Source organism: Cebus imitator, unplaced genomic scaffold (genome assembly GCF_001604975.1).
Source record: "Cebus imitator isolate Cc_AM_T3 unplaced genomic scaffold, Cebus_imitator-1.0 Scaffold111, whole genome shotgun sequence".
NCBI classification, from domain to species: Eukaryota; Metazoa; Chordata; class Mammalia; order Primates; family Cebidae; genus Cebus; species Cebus imitator.
Window position 1 is genome coordinate 892313 of NW_016107426.1, and position 16072 is coordinate 908384.

The window sequence follows — 16072 nt, forward strand, 5'->3', positions numbered from 1 at the left end:
AAACCAAATACCTCATGTTCTCATTTATAAGTACCAACTAAATGATGAGAACACAGGGCCACATAGAGGGGAACAGCCCACACTCTGGGGCCTATCAGAGGGTGGGGGGTGAGAGGAGGGAGAGGATCAGGAAAAATAACTAATGGGTACTAGGCTTAATACCTGGGTGATGAAATGATCTGTGTGACAAACCACCACGACACAAAGTTACCTATACAACAAACCTGCACGTGGACCCCTGAAGTTAAAAGTTAAAAAAAAGAATCATGCAAGAAAATCTTAACATGGGAAGCCAAAGTCAAACACCTACAGAGGCCAGGCAGGTAGCCTAAATGAGGAGGACCGCTCAGGGATAAGACGGGAGTGCGTGGAGACTGCAAAGACCTAGGGAGAATAGGCGCCGTCGGAAGGGCCCCACCCGTCCCGAGCTCGGGCAGATTGCTGTCACGAAGAAACGTGAGCCTCGTGTGGCTAGACCTTATTTTTCAAATGAAGCCAGAAACACAGTTTTTATGTGAAATCTCTCAATGTTTAAGTGTTAGACACCTATCTCAGAGAAACAAACAAACAACACTAGCAGGGCCAAAAACGACAGAAACTTTCGGGCTCATAGCTCATGACCTTTTCTTTAAAATCATAAGTCCGCTTTGACTAAAAAACAGGATTACCTCTGCCACTACCCCCACCCCGCCCCAATCCACTTCATTGGGTACACCTGGGTCCAGATTGCTTTTGCAACCCGAAAAAAGGCAAAAGGTAAGACTTGCCAGTCTTAACTGTACTGAAGTAATGTTTAAAACCTCGGTGTATGAAGTTGCTTATATGAATGGGGACTCTCCTCAACATGCTTCTTTTTTTTTTTTTTTAAATGGCAGCAGTGGGCCAGGAGTGGTGGCTCACACTTGTAATTCCAGCACTTTGGGAAGCCAAGGCAGGCAGATCACCTGAGGTCAGGAGTTTGAGGCCAGCCTGGCCAATATGGTAAAACCTTGTCCCTACTAAAAATACAAAAAAATTAGCTGGGCATGGTGGCGCTTGCCTGTAATTCCAGCTACTTGGGAGGCTGAGGCAGGAGAATCTTTTGAACCTGGGAGGTGGTGGTTGCAGTGGGCCAAGACTGTGCCATTGCACTCCAGCCCAGGCGACAGAGTAAGACTGTGCAAAAGCAAGAAAGCAAGAAGGAAAGCAAGCAAGCAAGCAAGAAAGAAAGAAAGAAAGGAAGGAAGGAAGAAGGAAGGAAGGAAGGAAAGAAAGAAGAAAGAAAGAGGGAAGGAAGAGAGAGAGAAAGAAAGAAAAAGAAAGAAAGAAAAGAAAGGAAGGAAGAAAGAGAAAAAAAAGAAAGGAGGGAGGGCAGGTGGAAGGAAGGAAGGAAGATGGCAGCAGAGTCTACAAAGCGCGCGTGCCACCTAGAGGCAGTGGTAGTCATACGTGCCTTCTCAGTGATTCAGTGATGCACTATATGCCAGAGTGACTTTAAAGTATGAGGAAGCCATTAGCACTGCTCCAGTGACCACATACTTTTGCTTCCTCTTCTCCAAACTGATCTGCCATATTACTTTTTTTTTTGAGACCAAGTCTTGCTCTCTTTCCCGAGGCTGGAGTGCAATGGTGCAATCTTGGCTCACAATAATCTCCCTCCCCGCCGCCAAGTTCAAGTGATTCTCCTGCCTCAGCCTCCTGAGTAGCTGGGATTACATGTGCCTGCCATCACGCCCAACTAATTTTTGTATTTTTAGTAGAGAGGGGCTTTCACCATGTTGGCCAGGCTGGTCTCGAACTCCTGCCCTCAGGTGATCCACCTGCCTCGGCGTCCCAAAGCACTGGATTACAAGCATGAGACATGGCACCCTACAAATTTTTGTAATTTTAGTAGAGATGGGGTTTCACCATATTGGCCAGGCTGGTCTCAAACTCCTGCTCTCAGGTGATCTGCCCCCTCCCCTTGGCCTCCTAAAGTGCTGGGATTACAGCTGTGAGCCACTGAGCCCAGCCTGGGAACTGTTTAAGATAGTCTCAGTGATGAAGACTGCTAAATAGTAGAACAATCACAGCACATAGTAAAGACACAGTAAATATTCATTACATTGAAAAACTGAAATTGATTTGTTTCCTTAAGATTCCATATATCTGCCACGACCTACCTGATTACTCCCTTCTCATTAATTTATTAGCACCTATGCCATATGAATACAGTGAGGCAGAGAACTGTGAGAACCAGTCACTGACATCACTCACATGGCTCCAGGCTGGAGGTAAGCAAGAGAAGGACATTAAGGGAGGGTGGAGGTTGCAGTGAGAGTGTTGAGGACGCGGCGGGACACTGTAAAGTGGCGGTCACGGTTGGGTTTGCATACACATCTGCACAGGTTTTGTTTGGGGACAAAACAATGGCACTGAGGATAGATCCCTGACTCGGCTTACCTCGTCAGCTTCATCATTTGCCTACCAGCCCAGCCCACCCTTCCTGGACCCAGAGGGAGGAGCTCACATGCTTCTCCCGGTGCCCCCTGCTTTCTCTCTGTGCAGAAACACTCTCCAGCGCCACACCCCCACGCCAAGCCCTGGCCCTCCTCTCTCAGAGTCTCTGCTCACTACAGGAAAGGGCGACGCTTTCATTATCAATTGCTTAGGCTTTGACCAGCATGGGGTGGACCCTGCTGCCTTTCAAGCAGTGTTTGACAGAAAGGCCTTCAGTTCAGTCGCCAACGACAGCGTCCCCACTCATGTCGACAGCTCCTTCACCCTGTCTGCCATCTGAAGTGGTAAGTCCTCATCCAGTGTTGCAGTTGCAGTGGGCTAGTACTGAGCTGTGGATCCTCTCATTGGATTTTTTTTTTTTGAGATGGAGTCTCGCTCTTGTTACCTAGGCTGGAGTGCAGTGGTGCGATCTCGGCTCACTGCAACCTCCACCTCCTGGGTTCAAGTGAGTCTCCTGCCTCAGCCTCCCAAGTAGCTGAGATTACAGGCGCCCACCACCACATCCAGCTAATTTGTGTATTTTCAGTAGAGACGGGGTTTCACCATGTCGGCCAGCCTGGTCTCAAACTCCTGACCTCAAGTGATCCGCCTGCTTTGGCCTCCCAAAGTGCTGAGATTTTTGTAAAATTAGTTACTCACAACAACAATAACAAAAAACCCAAACAACCCAATTCAAAAATGGGCAAAGGACTTGCATAGACATTTCTCCAAAGAAGATATACAAATAGCTAATAAGCACAAGAATAGTTAAGAAAATGCAGATCAAAACTACAATAAGATACCATCTCACACCTGTTAGGATGGCTGCTATTAAAAACAGACAATAACAAGTGTTGGTGATGATGTGGAGAAATTGGAAGCCTTGTGCACTGCTTGTGAGGATGTAAATGGTGCAGCCACTGTGGAGAAACAGTACAGCTGTCCCTCAAAGTATTAAAAATAGAATTACTGGCCAAGCATGGTGGCGCATGCCTGTAATCCCATCCCTTTGGGAGGCCGAGGTGGGCAGATCACGAGGTCAAGAGATTGAGGCCAACCTGGACACTATGGTGAAACCCCATCTCTAGTCTCTACTAAAAGACAAAAATTAGCTGGGTATAGCGGCGTGTGTCTATAGTCCCAGCTACTCAGGAAGCTGAGGCAGGGGAATTTCTTGAACCTGGGAGGCGGAGGTTGCAGTGAGCCAAGATCGCAAAGAGTGGGTGGTGGCATTGGACCTGCCTTCCTGGAGTTAATCATCTAGATGAAAGCTGCTTTTCCAGGATTCATTCACACCTTCAACAGCGACCTCGTTCCTGAGGTGAAATATGATATGGTAGACTCAGTTTCCCCTTTCCTCTTCTCTGGTACCTCCCTTTTTTCACTACTAGGTCCAGCTTTGCAGATTATATTGGATAAATCTGAGAATATCCATAAATTAGACAACCTCAAAGAGTCAGACCAATAATGAAAATACAAAAGTTTCTGATTATTCTGCCAGTTTAGGAGGGCAGAGAAAGGGCACAGGGAGAAGGTGGCATACGCTAAGGCCCTGGGAGCCAATACGTATGTGGCTCCACCCCACGGAATCTGGAGCCAAGCTCGAGCTCTGCCCTGAGAGCACCGAGGTAGAGGGGGAAACAAGCAAGGCTTTGTTCGTGTGACGACGTCACCAGAGAGAGGGTGGGAGAGTGAAGAAACGGGCGAAAAAAGGAACAGGAGGGTGCAGAAGAGAGAGCAAAACTAAAACCAGTTCCCTCCCCCTGATTCTCTCATGCCATGGTTTCCTATAGATCTAGCACAATCAATTCTTTTTTTGTTGTTGTTTCTTTGTTTGAGACAGAGTCTCACTCTGTCACCCAGGCTGGAGTGCAGTGGTGCGATCTCAGCTCACTGCAACCTCTGCCTCCCGGGTTCAAGCGAGCCTCCTGCCTCCTGCCTCAGCCTCCCGAGTAGCTGAGATTATAGGCACCTGCTAGCATGCCCAGCTAATTTTGGTATTTTTAGTAGAGACGGGGTTTCACCATGTTGGCTAGGCTGGTCCTGAACTCCTGACCTTCAGTGATTCCCCTGGCTCAGCCTGCCAAAGCTCTGAGATTACAGGCATGAGCCCCTGCACCCGGCTTTGGCACAATCAATTCATGTGGTGGAACCCAGATGAACGCGGAGGCATCAAGAAGTCCAGCCAGCATGGCAGACATCTGAGAACATGAGAAGACATCTGAGAACCTATGGCTTCCAGATGTCCTCATGGAGCAGTCGGGAGTATCAGGGCCAAAAAAGCCAGAAGGAAACCACATCTACAGGGAAGGACACGATGCTACCAACGGGGCCGCACACAGACTCAACTTAGAAAAGAGCAGGGTCTGAACGGAAGGACTTACAAACCCCCAGAATATGATTATAGGTAGAAGGGAGAAGTCATCTGAGTGGGGCTGGAGCTCAAGAATGGGGTGACCTGAGAGGGAAAGAAGGCCACACCTGATGGGGAAACCCAAAGCGCCATGGCACCTACCTCCCTGTCCTCCCACACAGCATCAGTGGGGATCAGACACCTGCAGCTCCCACGGCTTGTGCCAACAGTGAAGGTCACATTGGATACAGTAAGCCGATGCGGTGGTCAGCATCTGTAAACCAGACGGCTCTATTTCCCATTCCATGAACGGAGCTGCACGCTCTCCTTCGGCTCTTTCACCTACAAAGGTAAGTGGGCTCATTAGACTGCTGAGAGGCAGAGAGAGGGCTTTGAGTGAGAGGAGGACAGAAAGCTGGGAATCATGAGGGAACCTTGAACTCCCGGCCTCGGGGGATCTGCCCGCCTTGGCCTCCCAAAGGTGTGAGCCATGGAGCTGGCCTTTGTCACTTTTTTTTTTTTTTTTTGAGATGGAGTTTTGCTCTTGTCACCCAGGCTGGAGTGCAATGGAGAAATCTCAGCTCACTGCAACCTCCGCCTCCTGGGTTCAAGCGATTCTCCCGCCTCAGCCTTCTGAGTAGCTGGGATCACAGGCCCACACCACCATACCAGACTAGTTTTTGTATTTTTAGTAGAGATGGGTTTTCACCACATTGGTCAGGCTAGTGTCGAACTCCTGACCTCAGGTGATCCGCCTGCCTCGGCCTCCCAAAGTGCTGGGATTACAGGTGTCAGCCACCCTCCGACATACACCTTTTGTTACTCTTTTCACTGATAAAACTTCAGTACTAAAATGGTACTTGTACTCAGTAAATAGCTGTTAAATAAATCATCCCTTGAGGAAAGAACAAAGCCTCAATGCCAGTGATTCATAGCGAGGATGCGCTTCCCCTTCCCCAGCGGCTGTCAGAACTTTTTGGAAGGCAGGAATTTTTGTTTCTTTTTGGAAATATATGGTAGAAAGAGTTAGGAGACACTGTCTTAGGGATATTATGATTCCAAACCCTGACAACCCCAAAACATCTGTTACTGTCTGCTTTCCCTCCCATCCGTCTTAAATGTTCACCTGCAAAGTCACTAGAGATTAGACCTTGATGAGATAAAGCAACTCGAAATGAAAAGATCAGGTGCACACCACACCTCACTCGGTGGCTCCGCAGTCTTGCTAAGAGCACGCTGGTAGGAATAAAAATTTCAGGGGAGAAAGTTAACACATTGGGCCAAAAGGAATGAGATACATTTCAGTGGTGAGCAGCATGGGAGACGCCAGCCTTGGGAGAGGCCTTTGGATGGCAAGACCGGCCGGTGAAAGGGAGGGGAGGTGGTGTTTTCTTACGAGGCTGCTGGGCTGGGGACAAATCCCAGTTCTTGCGCTTACCTGTCCTGGCAGCCTTCCAGCCTGCTCCTCACTTGCCCTTCCCTCTCCTCCCCACCAGGTGGCCCTCAGGCGCAGACCCAGTCGCTGTGTCATAAATCTTCTGGTGCCGCCCAGCGGCGGGGTTCTGGTTGCCCTCAGCTTCCACCTGCCACTGGGAGGTCGGAATCGCGCCCCGTTCAAGACACATCTTCCTGCTCATGATGATTGACTTGCTCCCAGCCACTAGCACCCCCTTCATCAGTACGTTCTCATCTATCCAGAGACCAAAAGCGAGAGGTGGGTTGGGTGGGAAAGGGCCGGTGGAACCAGACAAGGTGAAAAGGGTCCTGGAAAAAGAGCCTCCGGGCAAGAAGAAACAAGAAATTCGAGGTGATGCCTCTGTCCCTCACGCAGGCCTGCCTCGCCTGCAGGTGTCTACTTCGCGCTGTGCCTGTCCCTGATGGTGCTCAGCCTGCTGGAGACCGTCTTCATCACCCACCTGCTGCACCTGGCCACCACCCAGCCCCCACCCCTGCCTCGGTGGCTTCACTCTCTGCTGCTGTCCTGCACCAGCCCAGGGAGATGCTGTCCCACTGCGCCCCAGAAGGGAAATGAGGGCCTGGGTCTCACCCCCACCCACCTGCCCGGTGAGGGAAGTCATACTTCCTCCTCCCCCACCTCCCCTTCTCCGCTTCTGCCTCCTTCCCTGCCTCCCTCCCTCCACAGGTGACATTCGCAGCCCATGGCTGAGTCTCTGTCTTTCTGAAGGTGCAAAGGAGCCAGAGGTGTCAGCAGGGCAGAAGCCAGGCCCCGGGAAGGCAGAGCCGACAGGGGGCTCAGAACGGACAAGGGTCCAGCGGGAGCACGGGGCCCAGAGGCAGCAGTCGGTGGAGCTGTGTGTGCAGTTCAGCCACGCGATGGACACCCTGCTCTTCCGCCTCTACCTGCTCTTCATGGCCTCCTCCATACTCACCGTCATCGGCCTCTGGAACACCTAGGCAGGGGCTCACCTGTGAACTTCAGTCTGGAGCTTCTCTTGACTCCAGGGGCCAGCCAGGCTCTCATGCCTGTCCAAATATCAGCCCCACTGCCCTGGCCACCCCCTCATTTATGACCCAGTCCTCTGTGTAGTTTCCGACCAGACCGGAATAGTTTCCTATGCCCTCCAAAACTCAGGTCTTCACTCCTGTGTGCCATCAGCCCCGCTCAGCCCTCCCAGGAGTCCTGCCTCCCTGGATCCTCAAGATTGGGTTCCTAGGGGACGTCCTTGATTGAATCACCCCCATACACCCCTTTGCAGAAAGTATTGGCTTTTCCCTGAATTATGTTACGGTAAAACATCTTGGGATTGAGAGTCTTCTTGCAGAAACTTCTCATTAGCCAAAGTAGGAAGGAGTTTCTCTTATGTATATGTGTTTGTAAGACTGTCAGGCAACATGTCAAGTGAGAGAAAGAGAAAGAAGGGGCCAAACTCTATTAGAAGCAATTACAGTAAAACAGAGATTAACTTCCTAAATCCAGTTACTCTGGATCTAAGCTTCAGAAATTTATGTACAAAAACCAGGCCTCTCCTGAAGCTTTTTGTCACAGCCTGGCACATGACTCATTCGTCATTAAGTACTTAGAGTGTTAACATAATCCTCATTACGGCTAACAGTGTCTGTGTGGCAATTTGAGTCGATCTACCCTTAATCATGCTAGGAAAAGAATACGAGGCCAAGGGAGGCATATTTGAAAATGACAGCTACAGGCCGGGCGCGGCAGCTCACGCCTGTAATCCCAGCACTTTGGGAGGCCGAGGTGGGCGGATCACGAGGTCAAGAGATCGAAACCAGCCTGGCCAACATGGTGAAACCCCGTCTCTACTAAAAACACAAAAATTAGCTGGGCATGGTGGTGTGTGCCTGTAGTCCCAGCTACTCAGGAGGCTGAGGCAGGAAAATCGCTTGAACCCGGAAGGCGGAGGTTACAGTGAGCCAAGATCACGCCACTGCACCCAGCCTGGTGACAGATCGAGACTCTGTCAAAAAGAGAGAAAGAGAGAGAGAGAGAAAGAAAGAAAGAGATCTACTTTACTTGGGAGAGACACAAATGGCCCTGTGTGCACCAGAAAGTGCCTTTTTCTAACACTCGCCTTATGTTGATGGTCTTTGTCTAGGGGCCAACAGCTGCCTTGCACAAGTGGAGGCTTCACTGCGCCCTTGGGCATGAGAGCAATCGCACTTTTTGGTTCAGAAAAGCACCTATTTGAGAGCAACTTAATTACAACTCAAACATGATCTTTTCTTTTCTCTTTTTCTTTTTTTTTTTTTGAGATGAAGTTTTGTTCTTGTTGCCCAGGCTGGAGTGCAGTGGTGCCATCTCAGATCCCTCAAACCTCTGCTTCCCAGGTTCAAGCGATTCTCTTGCCTCAGGCTCCCGAGTAGCTGGGATTACGGGCATGTGCCACCATGCCTGGCTAATTTTGTATTTTTAGTAGAGACAGGGTTTTTCCATGTTGGTCAGGCAGGTCCCAAACTCCCGACCTCAGGTGATTTACCTGCCCCGGCTTCCCAAAGTGTTGGGATTCCAGGTGAGAACCACTGCGCCCGGCCTGATCTTTTCTTTTTCACAGTGATTTCTTTTCACTTCTTTAGTTTATTCTCCTACTTTCTATCTGAAGCCCATATTTCCCCAAATCATGACCATCTAGGAGTAAAAATAGACTCACAAAACTGTTTGGTAAAACTTATTTCTCTGGCTTCTTTCCCAAACTCCTTCAGTTCTCTCTGGTCACTGGAGATGCCCAAAGGGTGGCGAGGTGGCTGATGTCCACTAGAGGTGCTGCTAGTACCTGTCATGTTAGCGGCAAGAGCATCAGCTCGCTCAGAGCCGAAGCCATGAGGGGACTGGATCCTGGAGCTGCAGAGGCTCCCGCTGGATGCTGCACCCACAGGACCAGCTGCCACTTGCTCTTTCCTTTCAGTTTCACTGGGACTCCAGAGGGGCCCGTGGGCATCTGGATGTTAAGTCAGAAATACCTGCAATACTCTGAATCCCTCCTGTCACTCAGACCTATTGTCTTTAAACCAAATCGTGTCCCTTCGTTCTCCTTTTAGGATGCATTTTTTGTTTTCCCAAGAGGGTCTGTGGCTCCTCGGTTTTCAGAAGGCTGCCACACATTCTTTCCACCATCTCACCCTCCAGGCACGTCCACAGCCTGGAATGCAGCTCTCACATTCGCCTGAGTGAATTGTTGTGTCTGTTATTATTTTGGCAGTTCCTCAACTCACAGCTTTCAAAAAGGTGGGCCTTCGGAAAAGACACACTAATAGTAACAGTAATTCCCACCAGGTATTGAGTTACTAATGCGTAGCAGGCACTCCAAGGGCGCTGTATGAATCCTTATAGTAACCCTGTAAAGTAGGAACCATAGATTGTTGGAAATAGATGCTCGGTGCTGCAAAGAAAAATTAGCACTGAGACAAAGGATCTTTCAGCAATGCAATTTTTACTTCCTGGACTGCAGGAAGGGCACTCTTGCTAGCCATCATGCCACAAGAGTATAATGAACAAAGGAAAACAGACAAATCTATCCCTTATACATTTGGGGTCGTCCTTACTGCTGTGTCTGATCTCCATTGGCTGGAGCCAGACCTCACAATCTAAACTAAAACCCGGTTGGCTGACAACTGAAAATGTTTCTAAACAGGCAAAAGCAATGGATTGCTGGGACATGCCTGTGAGCACGTCCAGCACAGACGTCTTGGTTAAAGTACAAGGACATAGAAAGTACGACATGTCTGTAAGCATGGCATGTCTAACAGCTACATAGGACAGAGCTTAACAAAGTTATTAGCACACTTATTCTTTAACAAGAAAGGAAACTTTAAAAAGGAACTTTCCTACTTCCCATATAGATTCGAAAACCTCTGGAGCCAAACGTGTTTTGGAGTTTGGAATTTTTAAGTGTGCATTTATTTATTACATGTCACTAAAACCCCAACTGGGGTAAGGAGCAGCGCCCTGTAACCAGACCCATTAATATTTCTGCAGTGAGACCTATGAATCTTCTCAATAGGTAGAAAAAATAAAACTATGAATAGCCTTGCATCAGTTGTGGTCTGGTTTTGCCACCAAATACTTGTAAAAAGTCTTTTGGTTTTCTAAGCTCTTTAGATTTTAGAACCATGGTTTTGATTTATTGTTTCCGTGTCTCCCTGCAGAAAATGAAGGGAGAGGCCAGTTAGTGGTCTCACAAGGCTCCACAGCCAGCTAAGTAGCAGAGCTGCAGCTGACCCAAGGCTGGCTGACTCCCGCAGACTGGACTCCTAACCTGTCTGCTACACTGCTTTCCAAAGTGAGGAGGAAGAGATGCTCAGAGTCCCATATTGAGACATCAGTATCACTTCAAGTCTCCATCAGCTGACACTTTAGGAGAATTAAAACAGGAAGGGCAAGGCCCTGCTCAGGGTCCCAAAGACAAACTTTCTTTTAAATGTCCTTTTACTCCCTCCCCCTCCTCCCCCAGTCCCCACCCCTATCCCTTACCTGCTACCTCCCCAGCCCCGTCATAAGTCCCGGAGCCTAAGTCCTCTGTGTACTCTCTCCATTCCTTTCTGGAGAGTGGATTTCCCCAAGTCGACTTGGGGCAATCCATCTTTCCTCTGTGCTCTGTCTGGATTTGGGTTTTTTTGCTGCTAATGTACGTTCTACTGCCAGACCCTTGCAGAGCTTCCACTCCTATAACCCCATCCTGAGATGGTCATTCTCACTTGGAAACTCATCCTGGACTTTTTTGGAGTAGTTTGTTTACCCAGGTTTTGAGGGGCTCTGAAATTATTTAAGATCAATTTGCATTATTTTGTATTACCCCTATCTTCAGGTACATATTTCTTTCTTTCTTTTTCGACATGGAGTTTCATTCTGTCACCCAGGCTGAAGTGCAGTGGTGCCATCTCGGCTCACTGCAACCTCCGCCTCCCAGGTTCAAACAGTTCTCCTGCCTCAGCCTCCCAAGCTGGAACTGCAGGCATGTGCTACCATGCTGGGCTAATTTTTTTGTACTTTTAGTAAAGATGAGTTTTTGCCATGTTAGCCAGGCTGGTCTCGAACTCTTGACCTCAGGTTATCTGCCCACCTTGGCCTCCCAAAGCGCTGGGGTTACAGGTGTGAACCACTGCACCCATCCAGGTACATATTTCTCTGCTTCGTTTCTTTACATTTTCCCCCAAAATGTAGCTTTAAGTTTTATTTTAATAGAAAGTCTGCATCTCATCTTTTTTGACACGTGGATTGTGAGTCTGTATTTCTCCTTTCAGTAAGAGAAGGCATGATATAATTATAGTGATTTTATTTTTTTCGCCAGCAAAATCTGAACCTGTGATCCTAACACATCCATGGTAATCACACAGAACCTTTGAATCTGGAGCTCTCCCACAAAATTAACAGGCATGCCTGCTGCTTTGCTCTTCCATCTGTAATTGAATCGTATGATAAGTACACTCTGTGCTAATGACTTTCCTCTTGTTATCTGGCAAACCTCTGAAAGGCTTTGCAAGGTAATTTATGACCTCTTTAGAAACCCTGCTGACAGGCACTGGTCCCGCTGTGCCACCTTGCATCTTTGTTCATTCGTCTGCAGCGCTATCCTATGGCTCTCACATGTTCACTTTCTCAACCTCCGCCTCCCGGGTTCAAGCTATTTGCCTGCCTCAGTCTCCCGAGTAGCTGGAATTATAGGCACCTGCCACTACACCTAGCGAATTTTTTTTTTTTTTTTGTATTTTTACTAAAGATGGGGTTTCACCATGTTGGCCAGGCTGGTCTTGAACTCCTGACCTCAAGTGATCCACCCTCCTCAGCCTCCCAAAGTGCTGAGATTACAGGCATGAGCCACCACGCCAGGCCCACTTTCTCATTCTCTAAACCATTATAAGCAGTATTTCGGCCAGGCACGGTGGCTCACGCCTGTAATCCCAGCACTTTGAGAGGCCGAGGCAGGTGGATCCCTTGAACTCAGGAGGCCGAGACCTGCCTGGGAAATAGGATAACCCCATCTCTACAAAAAATTAGTCAGGACATGGTGGCATGCTGGGGTCCCAGCTAATTAAGAGGTTGAGGTGGGAGGATCTCTTGAGCCTGGGATGTTGAGGCTGCAGTGAGTTGAGATCCTGCCACTGCACTCCAACCTGGGTGACAGAGTGAGACCTCATTTCAAAGAAAAAAAAAAAAGATGGGCTCGGTGGCTCACGTCTGTAATCCCAGTACTTTGGGAGCCAAGGTGAGCAGATCACCCAAGGTCAGGAGTTCGTGACCAGCCTGGCCAACATGGTGAAACCCCATCTCTACTAAAAATACAAAAATTAGCCAGTCATGGTGGCAGGTGCCTGTAATCCTAGCTACTTGGGAGGCTGAGGCAGGAGAATCACTTGAACCCAGGGGACAGAGGTTGCAGTGAGCCGAGACCATGCCATTGCACTCCAGCCTGGTCTATTTTCTTTTGATTCCATATGAACTTCACACTAGAATATTTATCTCCTTGTCGTCTTTGCCCCCCACCCCTCCCTCCAGGTCTGCTCTAGGATGTGAAGCCGCAGGCATTATTTCAAGGCTGTCCTTTTTCTCCTCTTCTATTTCTGATTCTGTCTTTGATAACCTCTCTTATTTGACAGTTCATAGGCACTGGTTCTTTTACACAGCAGAAAAAAACCCAAAAGTACAGTAGAGAGAAATCAGGCTTCTGACAGTCCTGGGTTTCTAATCTGATGCCATTACTTGCTACTTGGGTCATATTGGCCAAGCAGCTTAACCTTATAAATTTAAATTTTTTTCATTTGTGAAGTGGAGCTAATAACACAGATTAAATTATGTTTCAAATGTATGCTATTGACGAATTCTTAATAAGTTGCTGGAAGCTGCAGGACTGAATGTGAAACGCTAGAGAGCATCCATTTTTCAGGCAGGCTGAAATCTGAAGCGAAAACAGACTTCTAGGTGGGAGGCAAGAGACATAAAGAATTCAGACTTCCAGCTCAACCCCCTCAGTTTTCAGATGAGAAAAATCAAGCGGAGAGAAGTGAAGTGACAGGTGTGGGGTTGTCATCATTCAACAGTGCCAGGGACAAGGGCCGGGGCCTGTGAAAGTGGCAGCCGCAGGTGAAGGCTTGTCCATGAGCCTTTTTTCCCAGGCGCGGCCCAGGAGGCCCAGGGTGCCCCCACTCTCCCGCTCCCAGGCATCAGAGCAGCCTAACCTCAGCTGCGGACCCAGCTGGCTGTCTGGGTGCCTTAGCTGCCTCCTGCTCTCCCATCTCCCTGGCCCTGGCCAATGGCCTCTGCATGTGATTGCCATCCACCCGGGATGCAGGATGGTGGCCCTCACAGCCTCCTTCCACCATTGAATTCTGCCCTTGCCAGGTAACATCTATATTCCAAACCTGATCTCCCAGAGTCCCAGATGAACGGAGCCACCAGGGACCATGCAGTGCGATCCTCTTGGAATAAGCTGAGGAGGTAGATATTGGTGACTGTGATTTGCAAAACTACACCCGCTGTCCCTAGTATTTACCTTTGGATCCAACCACTCTCCAGGCCCCGAGATTTCACGGTGAAAACCCAGGGATGTAATTAACCGGTCAACAAGATTCTCAGCTATGGAATAATAAAAAGAGCAGAGAAAGGGCAATGGAATCAGCTTCATCTGGCTTTGAATCTGGATTCTACCAATTTCCACCTGCATGGACACAGAGCAAGTGTTTTTCGTTTTGTTTTGTTTTCTTCGTGTTGTTTTTGAGGCCGAGTCTCACTCTGTCACCCAGGCTAGAGTGCAGCGGTGTGATTCCAGCTCACCGCAATCTCTGCCTCCTGGGTTCAAGTGATTCTCCTGCCTCGGCCTCAGCTAATTTTTGTATTTTTAGTAGAGATGGGGTTTCACCATGTTGGCCAGGCTGGTCTTGAACCCCTCACCTCAGGTGATTCACCCGCCTTGGCCTCCCAAAGTGTTGGGGTTACAAGATTTTGGACCTCTCTGCACCTCCATTTTCCTCCCTTCCCCTCTCCTCTCTGCCCCTCTCCTCCCCTCCCTTTCCTTTCTTTTCTCTTTTGATAAGGTCTCACTCAGTCACCCAGGCTGGAGGCCAGTGGTGTGATCTCAGCTCACTGAACCTCCACCTTAGCCTCCCAAGTAGCTGGGATTACAGGCATGTGCCACCACTCCTGGCTAAATTTTGTACTCTTTGTCGAGATGGAGTTTCACCACGTCACCCAGGCTAGCCTCGAATCTCTGAGTTCGAGCAATCCACCTGCCTCAGCCTCCCAAAGTGCTGGGATTACAGGTGTGAGCCACCCTGCCCAGCCTCTTTCTTTCTTTTGTAAGACAGGGTCTTGCTGGAGTACAGTGGTACAATTGTGGCTCACTGCAGCCCTGAACTCCTAGACTCAAGTGATCCTCCCGCCTCAGCCTCCCAAGTAACTGGGACTACAGGCATATGCAGAAACCGGGTCTCACTATATGGCCCAGGCTGGTGTCAAACTCCTGGCCTCCCAAAGTGCTAGGATTACCTGTGTGAACCACTGCACCCCAACCTCAGTTTTCCAATCTGTAAAATTGAACTCTGTGCTAATACTGAGGTCTGAAAGCAGCCATGAGGATGTAAACACTGTAAGTAAAGCGCATAGCACAGTATGGGACACATGGCACAAACTCAATAAATGGCAGGCCTTTCTGAGACTGGCCTTTTCTGGAAGGGTAGAGAAGCATTCAGAAATAAAAGGCTGGGGCTGAGCACGGTGGCTCACGCCTGTAGTCCCAGCACTTCAGGAGACTGAGGTGGGTGGATCACCTGAGGTCAGGAGTTCAAGACCAGCCTGGCCAACATGGCAAAACCCAGTTGCTACTAAAAAAAATACAAAAATCAGCAGGGCGTGGTGGTGTGCACCTGTAATCTCAGCTACTTGGGAGGCTGAGGCAGGAGAATTGCTTGAACCTGGGAGGCAGAGGTTTTAGTGAGCTGAGATCGTACCACTTCACTCCAGCCTGGGCGACAGAACAAGATTCTGTCAAAAAAAAATTTTTAAATAAAAATAAAAATAAAATAAAAGGCTAGGCCCTGGCTCCAGCCCCCTGGATCCCACCTGCTGCAGACCACGGTGCTTCTAGCAACTGCCATATCCACCAGACTGCACCCAAGACAGGCCCACACCCCAGCCGCACCACGAAACAGCAGCTAACTTCTCTGATCTGGCCTCAGGACCCCCACGGGGCTCCCAACCACCTCTCGTACATCCTCCCAAGGTGTCTGTGTCCTCCTGCCTCCATGCATAGTGAACGGGCAGTTCAGGCATTTAACAAACATTTATTGGCTACCTACTATTATATACCACATACAGGGGTACAAGGAAGAAGATGTGATTCCCGCTCTCCAAGACGTAATGGAGCAGTAGGGGAGATACACATGCAGACAGGTGTTTCCAGTGTAGGGGTCGTGATGGAGTTCAGCATGTGCTGACATGCATGTGCATGCAAGAGGAGGGCTTCACAGAAGACCAGACACTTGAGCTGAGCTGAATCTTTAAGGATTGATTGGCCAGGCTGGGCGTGGTGGCTCACAGCTGTAATCCCAGCACTTTGGGGAGTGGATCACCTGAGGTTGCTATTCAAGACCAGCCTGGCCAACATGGTGAAACTGTGTCTCTACTAAAAATTAAAAACAAATTAGAAGAGTATAGTAGTGGGTGCCTGTAATCCCAGCTACTCAGGAAGCCGAGGCAGGAGAATCGCTTGAATCCAGGAGGCACAGGCTGCAGTGAGCTGAGATTGCTCCACTGCACTCCAGCCTGGGCAACAGAGCAAGACACTGTCTCCAAAA

The 16072-nt window shown here is 49.1% G+C and overlaps 1 protein-coding gene and 1 pseudogene across 1 annotated transcript in view; both read left to right on the forward strand.

Annotated features, from left to right (window-relative positions):
* The first annotated feature begins 4025 nt into the window (after positions 1–4025).
* LOC108311046 (5-hydroxytryptamine receptor 3C) overlaps positions 4026–16072 on the forward strand; it is a 20369-nt gene continuing 8322 nt past the window's right edge. Inside the window, exons 1-2 of the mRNA XM_017538290.1 lie at positions 4026–4085; positions 4675–4715. Of these exons, the coding sequence (XP_017393779.1) occupies positions 4026–4085; positions 4675–4715 (101 nt within the window). The remainder of the gene's footprint in view (positions 4086–4674; positions 4716–16072) is intronic.
* Positions 5069–7225, forward strand: LOC108311039 (annotated as a pseudogene).